The sequence below is a fragment of the Antedon bifida genome, chromosome 6 (assembly GCF_963402885.1).
Source record: "Antedon bifida chromosome 6, ecAntBifi1.1, whole genome shotgun sequence".
In the NCBI taxonomy this organism is placed as follows: Eukaryota; Metazoa; Echinodermata; class Crinoidea; order Comatulida; family Antedonidae; genus Antedon; species Antedon bifida.
In genome coordinates this window covers 18101574-18126723 of record NC_136231.1, presented here as the reverse complement: position 1 = coordinate 18126723, position 25150 = coordinate 18101574, and the positions used below count along the sequence as shown (strand labels likewise).

Genomic DNA, 25150 nt, shown 5'->3' with positions numbered 1-25150 from the left:
AAATACGCCTAAAGAGTATAGTGTAGGCCTATATTTTATAAACAGTTGGATTAAACGAAAACGTACGTACCTGTGAAGAGTGGGCGACGTCGTACCTTTATAAAAAGAACTAAAAGTTGCTCATTAGTGGAAAGTAATAAGTGACACAATAGCCTGTTGTTCTTGCGAGCTGACTGACCGTGAATGTGTTACGAGCCTTGTACTTGTACCGTGAAATACGTGCGCGTTAGAGCATAGCGTGTGACACTTGAACCTATTTTATTGCGTTCCCCTGTAACTCTATCGTGTTTTAGACCTTTACGTCAGATCTTGAAATACGAGCCATGCGTACAAGTTTGCTAAATCAGGCTAGTTAATAGAGGGTATTGTTTGGTGAATTTAATTAGTTACAATCGTCATATTTATTACCCCGTAAACCAAAAATATAAAAAAATCTGTAAAAACAAAAATTAAGAAACAAATTAAATGTAAAAAAGAATAGTCACGAATCGAATGCGAACTGGAAAAAATAGCCTCTGGAACCAAGTGACGTGACGTATTGACCCACGGACAGTCAGCAAGTGACCGAAATTAATGAAGTTCTCAATTTTATGTAAATATTTACAGGGCTTTCTCAGAGATTCTACAATCTCCCTTCTTTACTTTTAATTTTATACATATTATATTTTTGTTTATATGGATAACGCCTTCACCCATACAACAGCTCGAAAAGGTAATTTCTTTTCGCATATACCACATACAATTATAAATTCTTATTAATTTTTGGGATAATATGCGATAGTGTGACTGGTCATTATCAATCAATCAATTCAATCAATTTCTTGTTATTTTGGAAATATCATCCATATTAATAAACTTATAAACAGAAAGAGAAAAATCTAAGTATATAGAATGCTTCTCCATCTACAATACATTTTGGAGTTATGGAGCATATGTTTGCAAACACAAGCAACAAGGATGTTACCACTATTCAACATACGTTGCATGAAACCATAGGTAGATTTTCGCATGTACTCATACTTGACTGTTTCTAGTTAATACACATTATTTTATAGAATCGTTAGTCAGAGAGTAGGCCTATTGATGCCACGATTTGATTAATTTTAAATGTGAAAAGTCAATTCTTTTCATCCAACACCTCGTGGTTGTCAAAATAACAAACAGGCACATTTTACTTTTTGGATAAACGTGCTGATCAGCTTCAAATAAAGTTTATCTTTGTTAATATTCTTTCAGTAACTATCAGCATCTTGAGCTATTTAGCCTTTAAGCTGATGTAAATAATACCGACCTTTCCTCCTTGGGTCATGATACCTCTTTCAATGTAGCCCCGACCATGTGAATTGTTGCTGTATAGGTACTACATTATGACTTGCTTACTACTACTAGCATTTCTGCTCATAATCTTTAAAACACTTTTTACCTTAAGTATTCTTAACTTATATTAACTAATTACATTATTATGAGAATAATAGAGGTCATGATAATACTCTTTTTGTCACCCTGAATTCTCTCAGGCCCAGTATGTTGTCTGTGTTTTTATTAGGAATGTAATAATTCGATTTTATTAAAATATTTATTTAATATTTCAATTAAATAAACGACAAACTGAACACTCAAATACAATGGATGTACTGTATAATAATAACTTTATTGACAAACACTTTTGGATCAGTGGCAACACACTCATTAGTGGTGCAGTCAACTTAAACTACATACAAATAAACATTATAAACCAAACATGTATGTATGTACACTCAACGATACATACATAGACATTAAATACAATAATAAAACAAAACCAATGCAGTGGCTTTTCTTAACTTTTAACTTTAACTTTTAACTTTAACTTTTTTTTTTCAACAATGCAAATTAGCTCTTTTTTAACTCAGATCTTTTTTCCCAGGCAACTTCAAGAAAATGTTTACAATATTTATCAAATGCTGCCAAGACAGCTTTACTAAGATCCATGTTAATGTTCCCCCTAAAACTAAAATTGTTTTTTCATTAACATTGGCATTTATAAAATATTCCCATGTTGCAGACTCATCCAAAATTTCATGGTCATTATTTAGCTTTACTAATTCAATCTCTCTTATAGCATTAAGAGCTTGGCAATTCAATAAAAAATGTTGTATATTTTCTATTTCACCACTGTGACATATAGTGCAGTGGCCAGATATTTCTTTAGACCATTTACAGGTTCGTCCATCATCAAGGGGTAAAGTATTCGATCTTAATTTTAATTTTAATTTTTAAGCTTGCACCTGTGAAATTGGTTTTATCAAGGAGATAACACTCAAGGCTAGGACTTTCTTTTAGCTTGGAGTAATCTTCAAGGGATGACTTTTGGTTTATATTATTTAACCAATCTAAATTGTATTATAATCAACAAATCAAAATAATGTAGAAATGTTGGTGGCGCTCTTTATCACAACAAAAGTTGAGATAGAAGAATAGAAAAGGTATAAAACTTTTAATTTATTAAAAGTGAATTATATTTAGAGCTACGTATTAATTAATTTGATACGCCTAGACCAAATAAAATAATTGTATTTAAATAAATAAATGATGTCATACTAGGCCTAGGCATAGCATGTACAGGCAGTAGGATCCTATCTAGGCCGGCTAGGAATAGTACGTAGTCAGGCAGCAGGAAAGGGAGTCGGCAGGAATCCGGGACGATTCGGTCCTTAGACGATTAGGCCTGCCCGGGACGATTCGGCCCACTTTTGGTGGTGGGATGATTCGGCCCAAAACGCCTAACCTTTTACTGAGCTATATAATGGTATTGTGCAGGATTTCTGTGCACTCTACAACTGTAAATATGTATACATGTTAACTTAACCTAAAATTAGTCAAGCTGTTCTTTTTAATTTGCTCCATTTTGCTTTTTGAATGATTAATTAATTGTGTTTAGTCATGTCTAAATTTATCCACAGGATATGGTAATGGTAGAATGAGCAGAGGCAACACGCAGCAGAATCATCATAATCTATCATATTCATAGGCATGAAGAGAATTGGTAATTTTTTTTTCAATATTATTTTATTCTCCTTTTACATCATACTATAATATATTTATTTTTTTTTATTTTTTTTTAAATTGCATCACCATATTAGTATTAGTTCAGTGTCATGAATTACTGTTACATTTTGATGATGTCATAGATAAATTAAGCATGCTGATATTCTATCACCAAAAAATACCTAATCTAAACCTATGCCAGTAATATTTTTTTCTATTTTTATAGCTTTATGTTCAACTTAAACTTTACAGAAAATGACATCGTCAGAAAAACCACTACAGTCATCCTTTACGGAAACCCTCAGACAGTTATCAATAGAAACTGAAGACCAACCCAATGAAGAAGAAGAAAATGACTTAAATACATCTCTTTCACCAATACCTACCACAAATGAGCCTCTGCATTTGTTAGTTTTACCTACAGAAATCTTACTCGTCATCGTGGGCTTTTTGGACCCAAAGTTCGTAATTGGAAAATTAAGTTTAGTATGCAAGCGATTTCATAAACTTGTTTCTCAGGATGCTATATGGAAGATGCGTATAAAGAAGACATATACAGGCCAGTATCCAGTCATAGCAGGTACAGTAGCACCCCTCCTATTCAGGGACCACCCATATGTAACAGTTTCAGACATGTATACTGTATTTCTTAGTACAGTACTATGGAATTATTGGTCTCTCTTAAGCTCTGTCTACACTATCAAACTTTATGTGACAACAAATGTGATGTGCCCATATATGGACATGATGATGTCATATCACTATAGTATCATATTTGGGAATATCACTACCGTATTTGGGCACATCACACTTCTTTTTATCAAACTAGTTTGATAGTGTAGACTGAGCTTAAGCCAGATTGAGATAGGATATACAAATGCGTTTTTCTTCTTATAGTTGATGATGGTAATTTTGATTGGGGTCAAGCCTGCTACCAAATAGAGAAAGATTGTTCATTATGGAGTAATTATAAAGAAAATATGGACTTTTATTCTTTAAACTGTGGACATATAGCATCAGTAGATTCTGTGTGTCTGTTGCAGGTGAATATGTTTTTTTAACATTATTTATTAAACAATGGAAGAGAATTCAGTAAATGCTTTAATATATTTGAAAATATGCTATGATATGAAAATATCTAGAAATAGAAAAAAAATATTTTCAGAATGACTAAAGATGAGGGTATATCAAATAATTATAAATGTAGTTTTAAAGTAAAAATAACTTTTAACATAACATGAATGTCCAGTGGTCCAATGGTATGGTATATCAAGCAGAAAATTCTGGGTAAATCAACTTGGTTTGCTCTCACCTATTTTCTCATCTGTACCATTGCACATTATAATTTATCTGAACTATTGTTGGGCCTTAAACATTTGCTGATATTATGGCTATGGTTTACGGTGCACCTGTCTTAACCACTAGATACTTTTGTTTAAAATTTAAACTTTATTTTGCAGAATGGTGATATATGTGTGTCTGGGTCTCGTGACCGTACTATGAATGTTTGGGACCTTCGTAAATTAAGTAAAACAACAAAAGCAGAAAGTGCTTCTGTGAAATCCATCCAAGCACATAAAGTAAGTAAATAATAAATAATTTAATTTCTGTGTTTTAAATTTATATATCAGATATGTTTCTATTAATCATGAGAAAATGGGATTAACATGGTTTAAAGCTCTGTCTACACACAAAAATGTGATGTGCCGATATATGGACATAATGATGTCATATCACTATCATATTTAAGCATATCACTACCATATTTGGGCATGTCACACTTTGTTGGTCAAACTCGTTTGATAGTGTAGACAGAACTTTAAGAATCCTATGAGATTGAAGAATTCTTGCTTCTAATTTGATTCTTACTGTAGATTATGCATGAATGCATTTTCAATATTTTTGTACGACTTTTTATCCAGTACATACTGAATATAGGTAATTTCATATTTTGTGTAACTGTAAGTTATAACTTAAATTTGTAGGGATGGGTGTGGTCAATGACCTCATTTGATAATATACTGTGCTCGGCATCATGGGATTGCTGGTTGAATTTCTGGGATATTGAGGCAGATTTCCAGAAAGTTGGTCAATTGAGGTATAATTTTATAATTTTTACTTGATTTAATAGAGACATTTAGGTTGAAAACTTGATTGAAAGACCACATTTTGTATTTTTTATTTTTAAGAGGTAGTTCTGCTTTTCTATGTCCAGTACTACAAAAGGATGTTGTTATGTCAGGATCATACGACAAGCAAATATATATGTATGATAGAAGAAGTAAGTGATCATAATAATATTTGTGAAAAACTGACGTGTCATAGGTCATCATCTGGACCTACAAGCCACCAAACTGTGTGAAGGACTAGAGCAAGGAAGCCCGCCTCATTTTCTCCGCATGCTATCAATGAATTAACATGATCTAACTTGTTCCTAGGTCGCCTGTCCTCTCAAATAGAAAGCTCCTTATTATATAACCTTATTATATAATAAGACTTGTATAAAAGAGGTCAAAGGTCACCACTAGATATGAAATAAATAATTTGCAGTATTTTTTTGTATTTATATCCTGTTTCCATTGCCTTTTAAATTGATTGCTAATTCATTTTATTTGTATTACTAACTAAAATTTAGTTAATTCTCCACATTTTTAGCCGATGCTTTGATTTCCAAGCTTCATCATCACAAGAAGCCCGTTTTGTGTTTGTCAGCGGATGAACATTACATCGTGAGTGGCAGTGAAGATAATACAATCGGTGTGTACGACAGGAGAGCCAATCGCCTACTCAAGAAAATCAAGGTAACTTTTTCTAATGTATTTTTAAGCATATATATGTATGTATACCTGGTTTATAAAAAAACATTAATTACATACATAACTAGAGGGTACTCCCAGAGTACAAACCTCCGCCTACTGTAAAATTCCCCTACATAAAATGTCCACGGAAAATATTTAAAAAAAATTTTTTTGTGTAAATAGGCTAACTGCACACTACAAAGTTGTGGATGAGCGTTTGGTGTAATGGTTATGTATCCAGCCTCTCACAGTTGAGATCGCTGGTTCAAGTCCCGCTGAGGTTTTTTTTTTTTTATTATTATTTTTTTATTTCTTTTTTTTTTGTGGACCTTGATCTTTGACCCTGACCCTTCAAAATTTAACACCACCTGGTTCAACAGCTGAGACAATGTAGGGAACCAGCCTTAGGCCTACAGTTTAAAAAACTCCTTAGTACGTTTAAAAAACTGTAGTACTTTATGTTTAACCAACTGACTCCAGGCGTATATTTGCATATTACGGTAATTATGATAAAATTATAATATACATTATAACCCTAACCCCATATCCTAAGGTTTTTTTCAATATTCATAGCCTAGGTTACAGTACTAACATTTTTAAACACTTTGTAGTAATTGTAGTTTTACACCTTTGTGTCTTCAGTTCAAAAGGGTGGATATTGTTCAATGCACACCATAATGCATGTTTCATACTTTTATTTGTTCAATGTATAAACTGAATTGAGCAATAGTTGAAATATCTTAACAATTATAATCTACAGATGGAGGCTTTTCCAATGAGTATGTCCTACTCTAACGGTCAACTGTGGACCGGACTTCGCAATGGTGAAATTAATGTTCTTGACCCAACATATGGAAAGTTTGACATTGTTCAGGTAACCATTACTATATTAAGCCTTGTCTACACTATCAAACTTTATTTGTCAAAAAAGTTTGATGTTTTGTTGTTGTTTTCTATCTTTGAATCGCCATCAAAATCATCATAGTTTCTAAGATTAAGATTTAATTTTTCATTTCAGAATTATAATATAGGACATAATGGCAAGATCACAGGTATAACTAACAACACTGGCTGCATTATCACAGCAGCCACTGATAAAACATTAAAGGTAAAGTAACTTCTCTGCTCTTGCGGCCAAAATCCGACTGGGTAGCTCACGACATTCGATTTGAGATGTAATCGGCCGATTAATTAAACAAAAGTTTACTCTAGAATAGTAAACATGTAAATAAAACAAATAATGAATGTTTTGTACTGTTCTATTCAACTGGACTCCACCTCATTAAATAGAACAGTTAACCTTTCAACTTATGAAATAATTCTCCCTATTCAACCCACATAAACATTCATTATTTGTATAATTATTGTTTAGAGATGGTGATTTAATTATTACAGTCTTCATTGAAGTTTTCTACAATTTTATAAATTATATTTATATTCACACCATTATTCTACTTTACAGGTGTTGTCACCATGTCATCCTGTGTCTGAATTGACCACCATTGATGAGCAGTTGCAAGAGTTGACAGACCTACACTATCTAAATGGCGTCTTAGCTTGTGGCTGCAGCGATTTTACATGCGGTATATGGCGACCAAAGTCATTCTGAAACCTCCAAACAGATTGTGCAATATGTTAAACTACAATAGAACCTCTCCTTTAAGGGAACACCTATTAAAGGGACTTTCCTGTGAAATATACTTTGTTGGGTCCCGAAGGTGTCCCCTTAATAGGGGTTCTAGTGTAGCTAGTTTTTTCAAAGGCAATTAAAACAAATGGATTCCTAATCTTAGCTTTAACAAAGATAGCATGTAGTACATATGCAAGGGGTTCCAGCTACCTCAGTCTTTAGATGAATTTTAATGAAGCAATATTAATAAACAATCAATTTTAGGCTGGTTTATCAAAGAAAACAAATTAGGGTCACAGCATGAGGTTAAAACAGCAAAATTTTTTTTAAATCATTATTACTATAAATTACTGTATATACGAGTAAGTATATGTTCCAGGGATGGGATGGTGAAAATTCCAGATTAGGCAGTCATGCTCGCTACAGCCTTACAAATAATTGACCAAAACTTTTTAAATAATTTATTATCAATCTTATTGATTATGGTGCTTACACCATAGCATGTTTTAATTCATCTCATAGTGTTTGCTCCCACCATTATTACATATTTTATACAAGGTATGATATTGATGGCCTTAGTGTATATTATAAATTTTATGAAAAAATTGTTAAACATATTCTTACTTCTAAGTTCTAATACAATAGCCATCAAAGATAAAGTATTCCAAAATGAATTCCTGTTAGGAAATACTTAAGCCACTATGCTAGGCCAAGGTTCCAACTCTCTAGTTGTTTATGTGCTACTTTGATTGCTAGTTTGCAATGTTACAAAACTCTGTTTATAATTTTAAAAACTTAATTAATTTTAGTCATATATCGGTTTGTTTTGTACTAAAGTATTTGCAAATAAAATACACATCAAATGCAACAATTGAGATTGAATATTTATTTTGCAAATGTGTTAATCTTAAGACTAGATAATGTTATTTAGGTAAAACTAACTTACTGTACTCTATGCTTGATAGTTTAATGGAATTCATTTGATTGTATTATAAATATCAATAAAGTCTTAGAGTAGTCTGGATGTACATAAAATGATAATGGACATGAGGAAACTATAAAAGCTTAATAAATAATATGAAATGAAAACTAGAGTATATATTTGTATAACGTACTAAAATGTAGAGAAACACTAAAGCACACAGTGATAATGCTGAAACACTATTTTTACACCTGTAACACTATTTTTACACCTGTTACAAGTACATATAGGCCTATTGCTATTTTCACATTACCATAAATTAGAAAATGTATTGAGATTATTCAATTATTTGAACAGATTAATTATAATATCTAATATCAACAATAGTTTAAAAGCACCAATTTTTTTTATTAAAAAAGTTTATAAATAAAATGTATGATCACAGTTGGACCCCCTATTAAGCAGACACCTTTGGGACCTAATAAAGTGTCCCCTGATTAGAGGTTGGATGTAGTGTTCAAACATAATTGCCTCATTCGTTTCACATCAAAGTGTTCCCTTGGGTGTCTTAAAGGAGGGGTTCTACTCTAACTGTATTTTAATTATCATTATCCTGCCATTCAGCAACTTTGAAATGAGTGTACAGGTAGTTATGACTACAGTATATGTCTTGTATTAATACAGTATTAAACACCTGCTCATAGCAAGTTGCTTGTGAGCAAGTAACTTAAATGTGAATTGCTCATGAGTTAGTCAGTTATGAGTGACTTATAACATGTAAACACCTACTGTACAGTACTCATGAGTCACTCATAAGTGATGGAAAACATGTAAAGGTACTCTTAAATGGGTTTATTGAAAGTGACTGACATTAATCTATCCTAGCCGGTCATGGATGAGTAGTTGCTCATGAGTGACTTATAACATGTGAACATGACCTACAGTACTTTATATGAGTCACTCATAAGTGATGGAAAACATGTAAATGTACTCATGAATGGGTTTAATGAAAACTGATATTAATCTATCCTAGCCTGTCATGGATGAGTAGTTGCTCATGAGTGACTTACAACACTGTTTGAACATGACCTACAGTACTTTATATGAGTCACTCATAAGTGATGGAAAACATGTAATGGGTTTATTGAAAACTGACTGACATTAATCTAGCCTGTCGTGAACGAGTAGTTGCTCATGATCGGTGACTTACAACATGTGAACAACTGCTCATGAATGACTAATACCAGTTGTAATGTCACTCTTTCCTGCTAATACAAAATGTGAATGTGTCCAAGTAGGAGTATACATTTTGGTTTTTTAATGAATGAGGTAAAGCAAATCTAGAACCTATCTAACATGCACCATAACGATATTGCCAGTTGTTAAGCTTTGTCCACATATACTACCTTATCTTAGTAGTTAAATTATAAAACAACTAAATTAATCGTTTTTTAAAAATTAAATATGAAGAAAAACATGTATTTATGCAAAGTTACAAATGTAAACAATATAACTAGTGCATAGCAATTTTAAATAAAATCTGCATATAAAGTGTAGATAATTTTCCATTTTTTTATGAATAAACTGTAAAACAAATAGAAAATTATGAAAAGTTTACTAAAATTATATAACTACTAAATCATAAACAAATCAATATTAAGGTCATTGAACTTTCGTGTCTTTTAAAAATCACAAGAGGAATGCTAGAGGAACACACTGTAAATCACATTGATTTAATAAATACACTACACTATCTATGTATTGAATTATACAGCACATTTCAACTTGTCTATTCACACTTGTTGTCTATTCACACTTTTCATTCACTTTCTATTCTCACCACACATTTGTCATTTTTCTCCAATAGAACTTTAAATACATTTCTTTGATTGGCTACTAATAATCAGGTGATTCATTCTCCACTAACTCTGCATGTATAGTTGATATATCCATCAGCTCTGCCATGTGAAACTCGTGTTCATCATTCTTTTTTGTTTGTGTCGGTAAAAGAAACAGAATGCCGACTGCCATGAACGCATGCCAAATACTATGGATATATTGATAATTGTCTTCTCTCTCCAGAAGCGCGTACAATAGAAAGCCGATACCAGCTAGGCACAATCCTGGTAACAGTCGAGTCAACCACAGCTTCTTCGAAGGGTAGCATGCTTTTAGTCTACGGCACTGGTAACTCTGTAAAAATAAATCCACATTTAATCACCTCTAAAATCAATATTTCAATATTCTTAAAATTAGGCTATTGGCACAGTCGACCATGCATGTAAGTTAGAGTAAGTAAGTAGATCTGCTGGAATGTGAGTGTAAAAAATTATTTTCTACCGACAACGTCGACCATGCTTTGTCTTATCAGCACATGAAAATAGGCACACTGTCGATGTCAATCTGTGCCGATAGAAAACTTTAAATTAGAAATACACCATGCCAATTTCCCTTTCTTATACACAATATAAAAATATCATTATTTTTATTATTAATAAAAAGTAAGTAAGTTCAAAAGTTGAATTTCTTTCATGGCTGTGCAATTAATTTTAATTAAATTTTTTATTAATTTATGTGGTTCAAAGTTTTTACAACTAGCCACAAATACTATCCCAGTACTTTTAACTAACATAGCCTTAAAGTGCTTTACTGAACGCATACATTAACACCATTATTAATTAATACCCTACCACTTACCCATGATACAATCACTATCACCAGGGCTGTGACGGTGGGAACTAGTGCCGCCCACAAACTAAACCTGTTGTAGTTGACACCTACGGTGATTCCAAACACAGCTGGAATAAATCAAACCAAGTACATAACAATCAAAAAGTTCAGTACAATTATATAAAAGTTTCATTTTCCTATAACTGTTAATTGTGCTATTGCCAATAATACTAATAATGCTAATAATACTCTTAGTATTGTAAATCGTTACAATTTCTTTAAAACTTACCTAACATTGTAAAGGTCTGCTTTAAGCTGTCTGGTAATTTAGCCATACAAAGAAGTGTACAAAATATAGCCATAAACGATGCGTAGAAGTCACAGTATTGGTGTGTGTTATAGTCCATTATACAAAAATTGCCAGCGTCACAAGCATGGTAAAACTAGGTAAAAAATGTGAAAAAATAAAGTGATACTTTCTGCGTGATATTTCATTTGTTATTTCATATAATACTTGAAAAAGCACTAAAATTAGGTTATAACAAGATGCATTTTGTTTGGAAACTCATATACAGTAGAACTTCTATTGAGAGGGACTTATCAAAGTGTTCCTAAATAGGGGTTGGCTGTAATGGTTAAACATATATTCTCTTTCATTTGTTTCACAGGAAGGTGTCCCCTTAATAGGGGTTGACTGTATAATGCTAAAATATCTACTGCCCTTTGTTTCCTCTTAATAATATTGTCCTAAAGGAGGGGTTCTACTGTGAACCAAAAAGGGACTAGGACTCAGAAAGATGCTACATCATGTCTTTGTTATTGCTGCTGTTATGGTATGATAACATTTAGCAACTATTCGACTCTAAAAATAGTATGGCAAACATTGCAAAATTATAAACAGTCATTAAATGCTATTGGCAATCCTTGGATAACAGTAGATAGCTCTATCTACACTATCAAACTAGTTTGACAAAAAAAGTGTTATGTGCCCAAATATGGTAATGATATGAGTAGTGATATGACATCATCATGTCCATATGGGCACATCACATTTTTTTGTCACATAAAGTTTGATAGTGTAGACAGAACTTTAGAAAAAGATACTTACGGTTGAAAAAAACATTGTGCAGAAATACACAACAGCCTCTGGAAAGAACCTCCTGTGGATGGCCAAAATAATTGATGGAATGAAGAATAAATTACTAAGAGTCAACAGTAACACTTGCACTAGGAAATAAGTCCTTGACCAGGCCTCAGAATCATCGGTACAGCCCCAGCCATGATAATCTGCAAAAGAAAGACAATTTTTTAGTTTCACAAAAAAAGTGTGACGTGCCCAAATATGGTAGTGATATGCTTAAATATGGTAGTGATATGACATCATATATGGACACATTTTTTGTCACATAAAGTTTGATAGTGTAGACAGAGCTTTAGATAGAAGAGCAATATTTTCTTCTTGCAATGAACTAGGACCTAATGCATATTGTGTTGTCGGACCAAGAAATCAAATGAATTAATAGTAGTTGCTAGGTCGTAGGTCATCAACTTTTGTTTCAAGAATTCTTACCATTTTTGCAGGTGCAATAAGCATATGAAAGACCAGCATCATAACCAACATGACAGGTGCCATAGTCTCCACAATCATTGATGCAAGGAATTAAATGAATATCCAATGTTAAGAATATATCACCCTCACAATCCATCTCATCTCTACAAAGAAAATAGGATTAATAATAATAATTAATTACCAATAATTAGGTTGCAATGTAAATTTTACATCATCAACTTTAACGCATGGGAGGAAATTACTTGGAATGTGATTTATTGAAACTTATTTTAAAAGTGATGGCCTAAACTCAACTTTTACTTGATTGCACTCAAAATTCAATGAAGCACAAACCATAGAACCCTAGGGACACCTATAGAACCATACCACATGTTAAGTCGCAAAAGAGGGGCTTAACTTTTACTATATTATTTAAAACTTGAAAAATGTTTGATTATGGAAGCTGTCATTCATCCAGGTAGATACTATCAAAACAACTGAACTTTACATAATTATGTGTGGTAATGTTTCACTTCATTCATTTCCAAAGAGGTTTTACCTTCCCCCTGTGACCTTAACATCCGGTCACAGGTCAATGAACTCTATTCATTTAATATTATATCTCAGTTGGCCTGATGATGCATCTTGGACAAAATATGAAAAGCTGCCATACACAATTTTGGTGAGTCAAGTTGTTTTGATTTATTTTAAATTTTTAAAAACTTTTAAAAATGGATGATGGATTTGTGGATGGCAAAAAAACACATTCTAAATACGAAACTTACTCATCATCGTCGCATTGTGCCGACGCAGATATATACCATGTCCCTGATTCAGGAAATGGAACAAACCATGTATCTTCTAAGTCAGTATTATTTAAGTATAATATGTTTTCGCTGGGACAGTCTATTTCTCCATCATCAGTGATAGGTGGTAGCGTATTTCTATGCAAGCATAGCTTTATTGATAGAGCATCGGTACTATTCATCTGAAAAGGAAAATGAAACTAAATAATAAAGTTATTACATCATAAATTTAAAAAGCCAAAAAAACAAGGGAAATAAAAGAATTGAATATCTAAACAAGTACAAAATTAAAAATTATGGTAAATCAAAATATAAGGTAAACAGCCGGAAAGAAAAGATAAAATTATGAAATAAGGAAATGAATAATATTAATATTGAATCAGCGCATTGACTTACTTGCTGTTTGGTGGATATTTTGATTTTTGATATGGAATGTTTTTATATTTTTTGGGTTTAATAAACTGATTTATATTATTTAGTAATAGTTTGAGGTTTTTAAGATTTTATATAAATGTATCTATAATATACCCACTATTTCTGCCATTATAGCTAAACATGCTTCATTCCTTCACAGAAAGGTTCTCTTTGTAGATCTCTGTACCAGAACACTTATAAGTATATAATCCTAGTTAAAACCCCCTTTTTAAAACTGTTTTTACTATGGCAGAACCCCTCCACACTTTCCCAAGACAGAAAGGTACAACCCTATTACTATATTTTATCAAATCCAATACAAAATTTCATTTCATTTATTTATTTGACCAACAAACCATAAGATAAAATATACAGAGATGAATTGGTCAGGGACTGTTAAAGTAAATAAGATTACTGTAAATACAAGAGTCAGCAGTCTCATGAACTAAAATAAATATATAATGTTATAAACAAATAAAGTATTAAGCGATGAATATTACAATTATTATATACAAAATAAATTGAATTAAGAATGAGGGTACGTTTATTGTAAATACATAATATAAAAATAACGCTTAAAAAAGAACGACGTTTCGACTCGTTATATTTCGAAGCGTTATTTTTATATTATGAAATTGAATTAAATATGCAAAAATAAAATAATTAAAGATAATTATTATGAAGGAAAGAGTCAATAGATGATAAAAGATGAGGAAAAGATTCAGTAACAGCTAATTGACGTAAAGAGGAAGGTAATTGAGACCAAAGCTTAGGGAAGCAGTCTATAGAAGAATTATGGGCCAGAATTCAAGAAAATAGATGATTAAAAGTGAAGAGATGATTAAAAGATATCTCAGATATTACCTCTGTATCAAATACTCCAGCATATATCTTGAGAGTGCCACCAATATCAATGAAAGGTCTTACTTCCAACGAGGTGATTAGAGGTTTGTCAAAACTAAATTGATATAGGTTTGTACCATTCCCTGTAGTTCCGTAAAAAGCAATGTTAAAAATAGAAGACAGGTCATGTGACTCTAACTGGATGACCTCTGGGCACTGCATTCCACCTGTGTCCAGGTCGTCAGAGGATGACACTTCATACTGTACATTGTAAAGGTACAAGTCCATAATATCCTTAAACATTTTCACATCTGTTCTTGCACTGTACCCTTCAGCCTGATAGTTTGTGTAGTATTTATTATTTTGACAAACTGAAAAAAAAAAAGAATAAAAAGGATTTTTAATTTTTCATCACGATTATCAAATAATTTAATTTTAGTAGCTATCAGAGATCTTTATTTATAAACAATAAAAGATAATAAAAAGAAGAGCAATTAAAATCTGTTTAGTAGTTTTGACATAATCCTTCTAACAGACAAACACACAAACAGACAGACAAACAAACAAACCAGGGCAATTCAATAACATCAAGCCCAAAGAGATATTTGAAAAAAAACTATTTCAGACGATAGACTTTCTTTTGTTTCTGGGTGCTATTTTTGTGTTATGATTTTTTGTATATGCGAAACACCTAAATATTTCTCTTACCTGTGGCTTGTAGGGTAACATTAAAAATCACACTTTGATTCACAGGTATTGGCTCGGAAACCTCCACCAATAAATAATACCACACTTTAGTCTCTGGATATTGGACGTCTATTTGGCATTCACCATCATCCTTTACTGCGGACGAGTTACAGTATACTGAGCCTACGTTCATTGGTAATGCATTTGCACGTGTGGTTATGTTCAGGGGACACGCTTCATCGATTTTACCATCTTGGCGTTTCACATGACAACCACTGACCATGAATTTAATGCTTCCAATGGTGGGCGCAACAAAATATCTGAAAAAGTAAGTAAGAGTTTTATGGTACAGTATAACTAAAAATCACAAAAGGTTGGAAAAGTGAAGTATGGCAAAACAAATTAAAAATAAACCAATCTTAGGCTGCCAATTGAGTAACCAGTCGGTTTTCAGGTATGGTAAATGTTTTCATGTTATTAAATAAACTAAAGTTTACACTCATCAAAATTTATGTGACAAAAAAATGTGATGTGCCCATATATGGACATGACGATGTCATATCACTACCATATTTAAGCATATCGCTACCATATTTGTGCACATCACATCTTTTTTTTGTCAAACTAGTTATAGTATAGACAGAGCTTAAGACCTTGTATTAGAGACTAAATAATACATTTAGACATTATAGAACATATGAATATTAATATATATACATAATAATATAATAGAATGAACCATCATGTATTTGTTTAAATTTTAGTAATTTATTTATGTAAACATTATTGGAATAATTGTTTCATTCCAAAGCAATCAAGAAAAATTGCACCCTAGAATACTGCATACTGTACCTAAACATTGTAGCATTGCGGGCAGCATCTAATGAATCTTCAACAAGAGCCGAGTCTATAAGTGTTGTGATATCAGCCTCAAGAATACTTAACATCTGTACTTCTATCCCATATTCACAATCCTTCCCAAGGCCCTGTACAATAAAAACAAAAAGATGTAGACATAAAAATGAATTTCCATTTTATACATATTTTCAATTAAGTAAATCAAGGGATAAAGTCTAGACCACTTAGGATCCAAAAACAGTCTGGTCTCAAAAACTAACAAGGATATGTAGACACATTAGTGGATTGTTGGCTGAGATATTTGCTTACCAATGATTGAAGCTTGGTTCCCACTTGGATGCAGTGCAAGAACATAACACCAATCACTACGCAATAGATTATCTGTTGCTTGGTCAACTCACTTGCGTTGCGCTTGTCATTGTGTTGCATCCAAGTGTGAACCCAGCTTAAAGCTCTGTCTACATTATCAAACTAGTTTGAAAAAGAGTGTGATATGCCCAAATATGTTAGTGATATACCCAAATATGGTAGTAGTATGATATCATCATGTCCAAATATGGACACATCACATTTTTTTTGTCACATAAAGTTTGATAGTGTAGACAGAGCTTTAGCATCCTGTAACATGCGAGTCATGTATTTTCTGTTGGATGGTGTCAACATGTCAATCCTTCTTATACACTTGTCAATTGTATGACCCGCTATACGACCCCCGGGAGAGGTGCGTCATGGTTGCTTCATTTACAAATAATTACTGACTCAAGGGTGTGTCAAAAAACATAGATGGTACATCACATCAATGAACAATTTACCACCCACCATATCATAACAACATGGACATAGTGTGTCAAAATGGGTGCGTCATGGTCATCTAAAGGTTAGTCACATTTTTGACAAACAGGTGCATCATGGTATTCATAAGGTATGATGCACATCGAACAAATGACGCACCCCTCGTCATCGGGGTCGTATAGTGGTGCATTACCTCTTGTTTGATACGATCATTTCCATCAGATTTGATATATGCTCCTAGGAACCAGTAGCCAGGGGTAGGATTGTCAAACACTAACGTCATATTAGACTTCATGGATTGTTGGTCAACTTCTGATGGTCGTAGGTAGGTGTTATCTGGAAATGATGATTCATCTGGATTTACTACTGGAAAACTACCTTGATGTATTGCTCTGTGAAAAAAAAAATTAAATTTAGAATTTATAAATGTTGAGGACTCAAATGTAATGTAATGCGACATTTATATAGCACTATTTCATGAAGATCAGACCGCTGTGGACTTAGATGTTACACCTTTTCAACAACATTCTTCTCCCATAAGGGTCCCTTCGTGTCACCGGCAACCAACTATGGCACCATTACGTCTGTCCACGACAGTGGATAAAAAATATTTAATGCGCCATAAATACTTACACTGTTAGGTCAATAGCGTCACAATTTTTCACATCACTCACTAGTTGATTAAATACCATACACATAATATTGACCTCCGATTGAACTGGGAAGTGGAACAACCCAGTGTTATGATAGTTGCCATAGGTACGGAGTTTCTTGCTTTCTTGGTACATAAGGGTGTAAGCACTGCTTGGAGAACCTAAAAAAGATTAAAGGATCATAGGCCCTATTAATTATGCTGTCAGTGTCAACCATGCATGACATTTTCTATGCTGATAAACTTTACATCAGACACATAAATGTTTCGATAGAAAATAATAAATTAAATGCATATTTGACTGTACCATTTGCATGGTTGACTGTATCGAAAGTTAGTTGTCCAAAAATGTGTGTAAAGGCCAAATTAAACAGCCGAGCAGTAACAGTAAGCGGAAAACTGTGTAGCTTGTCCTACGTAGAATCTGTATTTTTCCTGAGCGAAAACCATCCGTCCGCGCAATGTATCTAAATGGTCATAAGGGATAACATATAGATTCTATATTTTTATTACCGTTACCGCTCGTCTGTGTAAATTTTCTAACAGTTCAGTCGACCTCCATGCATGTAAATTAGTTATCTTCTATCGGGGACTATTTGGTGTAAAGAATATCAGTCTATTACCGGAAACAGAGAACTAGATCTGTGGCAATCGAAAACTACATCACACAAACAAACGTGCGGATAGAAAATAATAAATTACAAACAATCTTATACCATTTAATGGTTGGCTGTATTGATTGTCAATTTGCCCAAAAGTTATTACCGTATTTATTTGAATAATGCTGGAACAGTTATTGTTCAGGAGAGTATTCAGAGGGCCTTGTTTATTCGAGGGATGCGTTTATTCAAAACAATATTTATGGCAGGCATTTATTCAAAGTGGGTATTTTATTCAACACAGTTGTTAATTTTGTTTCGAATAAATAGGCCTACAGTAAAATTTAATATTTTTAATATTAACTGTAAAACAAAGAAGATTACTAATTAATTAATACGTACATAAACAAAATTCTGTTGGAATAAGAAGCAGCAAAACACCAAAATGCCAAATAATTGAAGACATTTCAACAATTATTTACTCTCTTTCTGCCAGCTTGTCTCTCCTGCCGGCCTGATGATGATGATAGCCAGAATCTCAGTTCACTCACTCAGCTTCTTCCTTTCTGCGATTAAACAACAAATGCTACATTTTGCATTCAAAATAAATAATTAAAATTGATGTTCAAAAAACCTGGTTGCCTAATGACGTATATACTGCTGAAACCATGTGACTCATGAGTAGTAGGGCCAATATTTTATAGGTTTATTAATTTCTTAACGTGCAGAAAATAGCTTGAGTCACTGGCGGATAAAGCAAAGATGTCCCTTTCAATTGGTTATAAATGACACATAGGAAATAGGCCTAGGCAAGAGGGTAGGCCTGCAAAAAGTCAACAAACCACCGCGATTGGCATTTCCCATCTTCATAAAAAAATTAATATTGGTAGTATGATGCTGCCACCATCTATGTTTGCTGCCCTCTCCCGTCCTATGTTCACAAAAAGATGGCTGCTTCCATGAAATTGAGAATGTGGAAGTCAGGTGGAGGATTTTTCGGTCGGCAGCTCCAAAAACTAGGTAAATAATTCTAATAATATCTTACCCTTTTAAACATAACATGAATCTTATCTTGTACATCCAATGATGATATATACAGAGCTCGGCATTGTTTAATATGTGTGGGCTAGGTAAGGGATCCTCACTCACCAACCCATCCATGGCCATGCAGGCAGGCTCCGTATGATCAATAATGATTGATAACCCGCTATAAAATGGGAAAACTAACAGTATCAGTTTAGTATCGAGTCGTTTCGCCCCAATGCACATTTTATACCTGCTTTATAAGTTAAAGATGTATTGTCCCTTTGACTAATTCCAAAAAAATAAAAAATAACAGATTTCGAAAAAAGGTGGGTCATTTTGAAGTATCATAATATTTATTAACTATCACCAAAAATTTGTCGAAAAAAAAATCATTTAACTGAAATACAGACGTTTTTTTGTTAAAAAAATAACTCTGACTTCCAGTCAAAGTTTTCGATCAAAACATACCCCATAATGAAACGCGCTTGTCCGGACTACTCTGTATGCATAATCATAAAACTTCCTCACGATCTGTGTGAAAATACCTTCTCAACCGTGACGAGTTGTAAACAATGATAATTAGCATATGCATAATGCGTACTCGTGGTTTTAAATTCTTGTTTACTTTCACTCGCGACGATTTTCCAGACGAAATGTAGTTAAACTAATTTACCTGTTAATTACGTAAACTTGTTGCTTTTAGCTCGAATTTTCGACTTAAAGTGAATAACTTTAATATTACTTTGATATGGCCAATTTAAATTTAGAATATTTTGACCTTCATTTTTTTGTGTTTCAAGGGACAATACATCTTTAATAAAGCCGAGTACTTTATTATTATTATTATTAGAAAATCCCATAGGCTAAATTGAATATTTTATTTTAAGATATTAATTATTATTATTAAATATTAGTATAAATTCATTTAGGCCTAAAAAGAAGGCCTATCTTAATCTATAATAATAATTAATAATACTAAGCTCTAGGCCTATGTATTCTCTGTATTATTTTTTGTTTCAATGTGATAGGTGAATACCTGAAAGCACTTGCCTTGGACTACAAGAATGTTGCCAAAGATACTGTAAGTGATGCAAAAGCTAGGCCGATAAAAGCAAGCATCTACCTTACAGCTGCTGCCAGTTTAGGTTATGCAGCTCACCGTAACCCCAGCTTGGAATCCTTCAATCAAGAACTCTGTGAAGCGTCCAATGATCTGCTCCTTGTAGGTGATCGAACCAGGAACTTTCAATCAAATAACCATGTGCAAATGTTATTAAAATACAGGAGTAAAAACATGATTCGACGCCAGAATTTTGTGTTCTTCAGCTTAATATGGTATGATAATTACGGAAGTGAAGTGTCGCTGTATAATGCAAACTGCAAGCATTTGTCTGTTGGATGGTTGGATTTGTATGACCGTTATTTGGATGTTGGCGTTCTTGGACGATGGCTTTTCTTGGAGAAAGCAATGAAAGATTATGATATAAATGATGAAGAATTTAAATGAATTCCCAAATGAATTCAAAACATTTTATGTAATAAAATTATAATTGTAGTTATTGTAAATGTTTTTATTATAAATACAAATTACTGGAAACGATGGACAAAGCAAAAATATAAAAACATAAGTTGTGAGAAAATAGTGTGAAGATGATTAAAACAAAAATAAAGAAATTGTATTACTAATTATACTTCTTTTGTATTAAAATAATTAGTTGTTTTTTATTTATGTGTATTATATTACTATCAATCAGAAGATTCTAAACAGTATTTTCTCATTCTCGCATTATCTTCAAATTCTCACATTATCTTCACATTCGCACATTATCTTTAAATTCTCACATTAACTTCTCATTCTCAAATTATCTTCAAATTCTCACATTATCTTCACATTTGCACATTATCCTCAAATTCTCACATTAACTTTACATTATCTTCACATCCGCGCATTATCTTGACATTATCTTCACATCCGCGCATTATCTTCAAATTCTCACATTAACTTCACATTCTCTTCACATTATCTTAACATTCTAACATTATCTTCACATTCTCACATTAACTTCACATTCTTACATTATCTTCTCATTCTCACATTATCTTCACATTCTTACATTATCTTCACATTCTTACATTATCTTCAAATTCTCACATTATCTTCACATTCTCACATTAACTTCACATTCTTACATTATCTTCTCATTCTCACATTATCTTCACATTCTTACATTATCTTCACATTCTCACATTATCTTCAAATTCTCACATTATCTTCACATTCTTACATTATCTTCACATTCTTACATTATCTTCTCATTCTCACATTATCTTCACATTCTTACATTATCTTCACATTCTTGCATTACCTTCACATTTTCACATTCTTGTATTATCTTCAAATTCTCACATTATCTTCAAATTCTCACATTATCTTCACATTTGCACATTATCTTCAAATTCTCACATTAACTTCACATTATCTTCACATTCTCACATTATCTTCACATTCTAACATTATTTTCACATTCTCACATTAACTTCACGTTCTAACATTATCTTCACATTTTCACATTATATTCACATTCTCACATTATCTTTACATTCTCACATTATCTTCACATTCTCACAATTATCTTCAAATTCGCACATTATCTTCAAATTCTCACATTAACTTCTCATTATCTTCACATTCTTGCATTAACTTCACATTATCTTCACATTCTCACATTATCTTCACATTCTAACATTATCTTCACATTCTCGCATCTTCACATTATCTTCACATTTCCACATTATCTTCACATTATCCTCACATTATCTTCACATTCTTGCATTATCTTCAAATTCTCACATTATCTTCACATTCTCACATTATCTTCACATTCTCACATTATCTTCAAATTCTCACATTATCTTCACTTTGGAGAAACTTCTCAGCAAAAACAAGCAGAGCGGTCATGGCGGAAAAGTCAGAAAGACTATTCGGCAGAACGGAACGGCGTCAAATAAATAAATAATACATTTTCCTATCACCGTTTCTAGATTTATTAATTCCCATTTTATCACTTGGTGGATTAGAGTCGTCCCCCGTTATTTTATGCTACAATATTGCATTTTTCCCAGGGGCGGACGCAGGGGTGTTGTTGCTCCAGTTGCCTGGTAATTTCATACACATTTTTCTGTCACTAAATTAACATTTAGATCCCATTTAATCATAATATAATAACCACTAACGTTAGAATATATTATATATTGTTTGTAGATAATGTTTCTGAACATGCTCAGAATGAATTTCTGACTGTTTGGATTGCTTGTGTGCGTTATGAGACGGTACAAAAGGCCACACTTGTTCGTGGAAAGCCCCGTCACATGGGTCGTTGATAATTTGTCCATAATTAATGCATTTTGCCGGGGATTTCCGTAGTACCCTATTTATCTTTGTTACCTTACGTCCGTATATTGGGCCGAATTTCCGTAGTTAATTAATTACGGACATTCCGAACTTTGAAATAATTGAGCGTTCAACTTCTTCTTTCTGCAAATTTCGATCATATTTTCTTTTCTATGGAGTGGTTTAAGCAACACTGTGTTGTACAGTTTATGTTTTTCCGGTCATATGAGGTGTCATTTAACACAATTCGCTTCCCTACAGGCCCTGAGTTAGATATCGATATCTACGGCATTGGACTCTTGGGCAACCTTAAAATAGTCCTGCGACAAGCGGGACCGAGTGCAATTTTTATTTTGACTAGGAAGAAGATTCACCGAGAAAAGGGGTCAACCTTCCTGAAGAGATCCGGCCGTTTCCATTCTCCTGGTGCAATTCTGCCATATTATGTATTCCACTGTTATTTAGCAGGTAACATGTTAGGGAATTTTGGTAGCCCTTCCGTAAGCATTTTTTGACAATTTAAACATGAAACAGTGCTTTGTTTATTTTTTTTTGCAATAGGCCTACTGAAAATGGAATTCGATGGAATTTCGAATACTGTATCCTGGCAACCATAGAACATTTCGACCGTTAGAACCGCGCGTAGAACAAAAAGATGCATTTCGAACATGTGAACGCACACGCGCTCAAAATTATCTATATAAGCAGCGCATCGACCAGCTAAAAATCGACAACAACCTGAGATTTCTCTCTACCAGTTGTTTTTAACGTGCTACTGTATAGTCTACACATAAACGTGTTGCTAAGCAAAATTCGAATTCGAAAATTCTAAGATTCTGTTAACAACCAAGCGCAAGCATGGCCAACAAATCGATTGAGCTTCAACAAGAAGGAATCATGATGGACCAGTCACAAGAAGAAGGGTAAGTCTTAGGCCTCGGCTTTTCTAATGTAATACTTAATAGGACTTTCTCAAAAAAACTTTAAAAGAGTTTGTTTTACCAATATTATTATTAGGGTCTAGGCCTGGGGCCTAGCTAGGTTAGGCCCAGGGGCCAGATAGTCCTATCCTAGGCCTAGCCTAGTAGGCCTAGTCTAGCCTAGTTACTAGTAGTAGAGTAGGTAGCTAGGCTAGCTAGCTAGACCTAGCCTATAGTCTATCTAGGCACGCCTTAACTTAGGCCTAACTATAGGATATCCCATATAGGCCTAGGCTACCTAGGCCTCTACTAGCCTAGATAGGCATATAGCCTGGGCCTAACTAAGTACTAGTACTAGGCCTAGTTTTAGTTAGGGATAGCCTAGGCCTAGTCTATAATAGGAGCTAGCTAGGACCTAGGCATATAGTAGGGCTTAGCCTGATAGTGTAGGCTAGGGCCTATAGGCCTACCTAAAAGTAAAATATACACAGGCTAGCCTAGACTACTAGCTAGGGCCTAGCCTACTGACTAAAGCATAGCATATAGGTAGAGGTGAGCCTACTACCTAGACTACTACTTACTACTAGGCCTAGGCCTACTTAGTAACTAGGCCTAGCTAGGTTAGACCGGGCCTATATATCATCAAGCCTAGGAGGTTAGCTAGCTAGCTAGCTAGGGAGTTACTACTAGCATAACCATAGAATAGGCCTACTTATTATTGATAATAATATATTACTAATTAGGCCTAGCTAGTTACAGTAGTAGTACACTAGGTCTAGTCTACAAATAGCATAACTAACTAGCCTAGCTAGTAATAATAGACCCTTGCATATAGGCCGTAAGGGCCTAGTAACCTAGCTATTGGGCCTCTCTGTAGTCTAGTACTACTAGTAGGAAGTAGACAGCTTACGTAAGTTCTAAGTACCACACACAAGACTAGCTCTAGTAGTAGTAATACTGTAGGTTACTTATACCAAGCTAGCTGGGGGAGCATATTCTTAATCTTATTATACAGATCTTATTAAATTATTATTATTGAATAAATACATTGTGAATTTTTTTTCTCCAATTAAGTAGATCTCAACCAGATGCACCTCAGCAAGCAAGAAGAAAGTCAGTATTTGGAAGGATTTGGGTAGCAGTGCTTCATCTTTTGTGTATCAGAAGTGACGAATCATCGGATAGTAACTTAAGTTCGTCATCGTCGTCATCATCATCATCACTATCTCTATCAGCGGGCACAGTGTCGGCATCACTGTCAGGGGTACACGTATCAGTACGACAGTCGTCATCAAAGTCTCTATCAAAGTCATCAAGATCACATTCGTCTCTGTGGCCAATGTCATCCACATCGTCATCTTCAAAATTCGCGGTTTCTCCTGGTCAGATACTTACCACACCAGGTCTATCACCAGGGGAGGTGATTCTCCCAAAGCAACGTGTTTATAGCTCGTCGTCGTCATCATCTTCATCGTCTACCGCTCCGGTTCAGCGCATTTTCAGACAACCAACATCAGAGTTATCACCCGGTGAGATACCACAAAGAAAACGTCTTTGTAGTGTGCC

The 25150-nt window shown here is 33.5% G+C and overlaps 3 protein-coding genes across 5 annotated transcripts; 2 read left to right on the top strand and 1 right to left on the bottom strand.

Moving 5' to 3' along the window:
- Positions 1 to 2449: 2449 nt before the first annotated feature.
- Positions 2450 to 7869, top strand: LOC144844454 (F-box/WD repeat-containing protein 9-like). 2 transcript variants are annotated; one of them, XM_078701382.1, is made up of 11 exons: positions 2450 to 2465; positions 2943 to 3025; positions 3254 to 3607; positions 3925 to 4070; positions 4488 to 4607; positions 5013 to 5125; positions 5217 to 5308; positions 5683 to 5828; positions 6586 to 6699; positions 6844 to 6933; positions 7288 to 7869. In XM_078701382.1, the coding sequence occupies exons 3-11, from the start codon at positions 3283 to 3285 to the stop codon at positions 7432 to 7434; spliced, it is 1293 nt and encodes a 430-aa protein (XP_078557508.1). In that variant the 5' UTR covers positions 2450 to 2465; positions 2943 to 3025; positions 3254 to 3282; the 3' UTR covers positions 7435 to 7869. The 2 variants fall into 2 exon arrangements, with proteins under 2 accessions (XP_078557508.1, XP_078557509.1); XM_078701383.1 differs by lacking the exon at positions 2450 to 2465 and having other exon boundaries at positions 3280 to 3607.
- Positions 7870 to 8779: 910 nt separating this feature from the next.
- LOC144844436 (post-GPI attachment to proteins factor 6-like) lies at positions 8780 to 19103 on the bottom strand. Of its 2 annotated transcripts, XR_013612428.1 has the most exons (13): positions 18650 to 19103; positions 17630 to 17810; positions 17190 to 17388; positions 16199 to 16332; positions 15368 to 15666; positions 14681 to 15030; positions 13382 to 13584; positions 12618 to 12760; positions 12156 to 12334; positions 11337 to 11490; positions 11075 to 11175; positions 9530 to 10570; positions 8780 to 9390 (listed from the first exon to the last, which is right to left on the bottom strand). XR_013612428.1 is itself a non-coding variant. In XM_078701345.1 (12 exons), exons 1-12 carry the CDS (start codon positions 18711 to 18713, stop codon positions 10274 to 10276), a joined length of 2304 nt encoding a protein of 767 aa, XP_078557471.1. In that variant the 5' UTR covers positions 18714 to 19103; the 3' UTR covers positions 8780 to 10273. The 2 variants fall into 2 exon arrangements, 1 of the variants encoding a protein (XP_078557471.1); XM_078701345.1 differs by having other exon boundaries at positions 8780 to 10570.
- Positions 19104 to 19171: 68 nt separating this feature from the next.
- Positions 19172 to 20947, top strand: LOC144844999 (mitochondrial import inner membrane translocase subunit Tim29-like). Its single transcript, XM_078702116.1, has 2 exons — positions 19172 to 19267; positions 20302 to 20947. Exons 1-2 carry the CDS (start codon positions 19195 to 19197, stop codon positions 20778 to 20780), a joined length of 552 nt encoding a protein of 183 aa, XP_078558242.1. The 5' UTR covers positions 19172 to 19194; the 3' UTR covers positions 20781 to 20947.
- The last annotated feature ends 4203 nt before the right edge of the window (positions 20948 to 25150 follow it).

Bases quoted from the DNA above. Each gene is read 5' to 3' on its own strand.
- LOC144844454 (XM_078701382.1), top strand. From the start codon at position 3,283: ATGACATCGTCAGAAAAACCACTACAGTCATCCTTTACGGAAACCCTC. The intron at 3,608-3,924 runs GTACAGTAGCAC...TTCTTCTTATAG, and splicing joins CCAGTATCCAGTCATAGCAG to TTGATGATGGTAATTTTGAT. The intron at 5,829-6,585 runs GTAACTTTTTCT...TATAATCTACAG, and splicing joins GCCTACTCAAGAAAATCAAG to ATGGAGGCTTTTCCAATGAG.
- LOC144844436 (XM_078701345.1), bottom strand. From the start codon at position 18,713: ATGTCTTCAATTATTTGGCATTTTGGTGTTTTGCTGCTTCTTATTCCA. The intron at 16,333-17,189 runs GTAATGCACCAC...TTTATTGTACAG, and splicing joins ATGATCGTATCAAACAAGAG to GGCCTTGGGAAGGATTGTGA. The intron at 15,667-16,198 runs GTACAGTATGCA...TTACTTTTTCAG, and splicing joins CGCAATGCTACAATGTTTAG to ATATTTTGTTGCGCCCACCA.
- LOC144844999 (XM_078702116.1), top strand. From the start codon at position 19,195: ATGGCTGCTTCCATGAAATTGAGAATGTGGAAGTCAGGTGGAGGATTT. The intron at 19,268-20,301 runs GTAAATAATTCT...TCAATGTGATAG, and splicing joins TCGGCAGCTCCAAAAACTAG to GTGAATACCTGAAAGCACTT.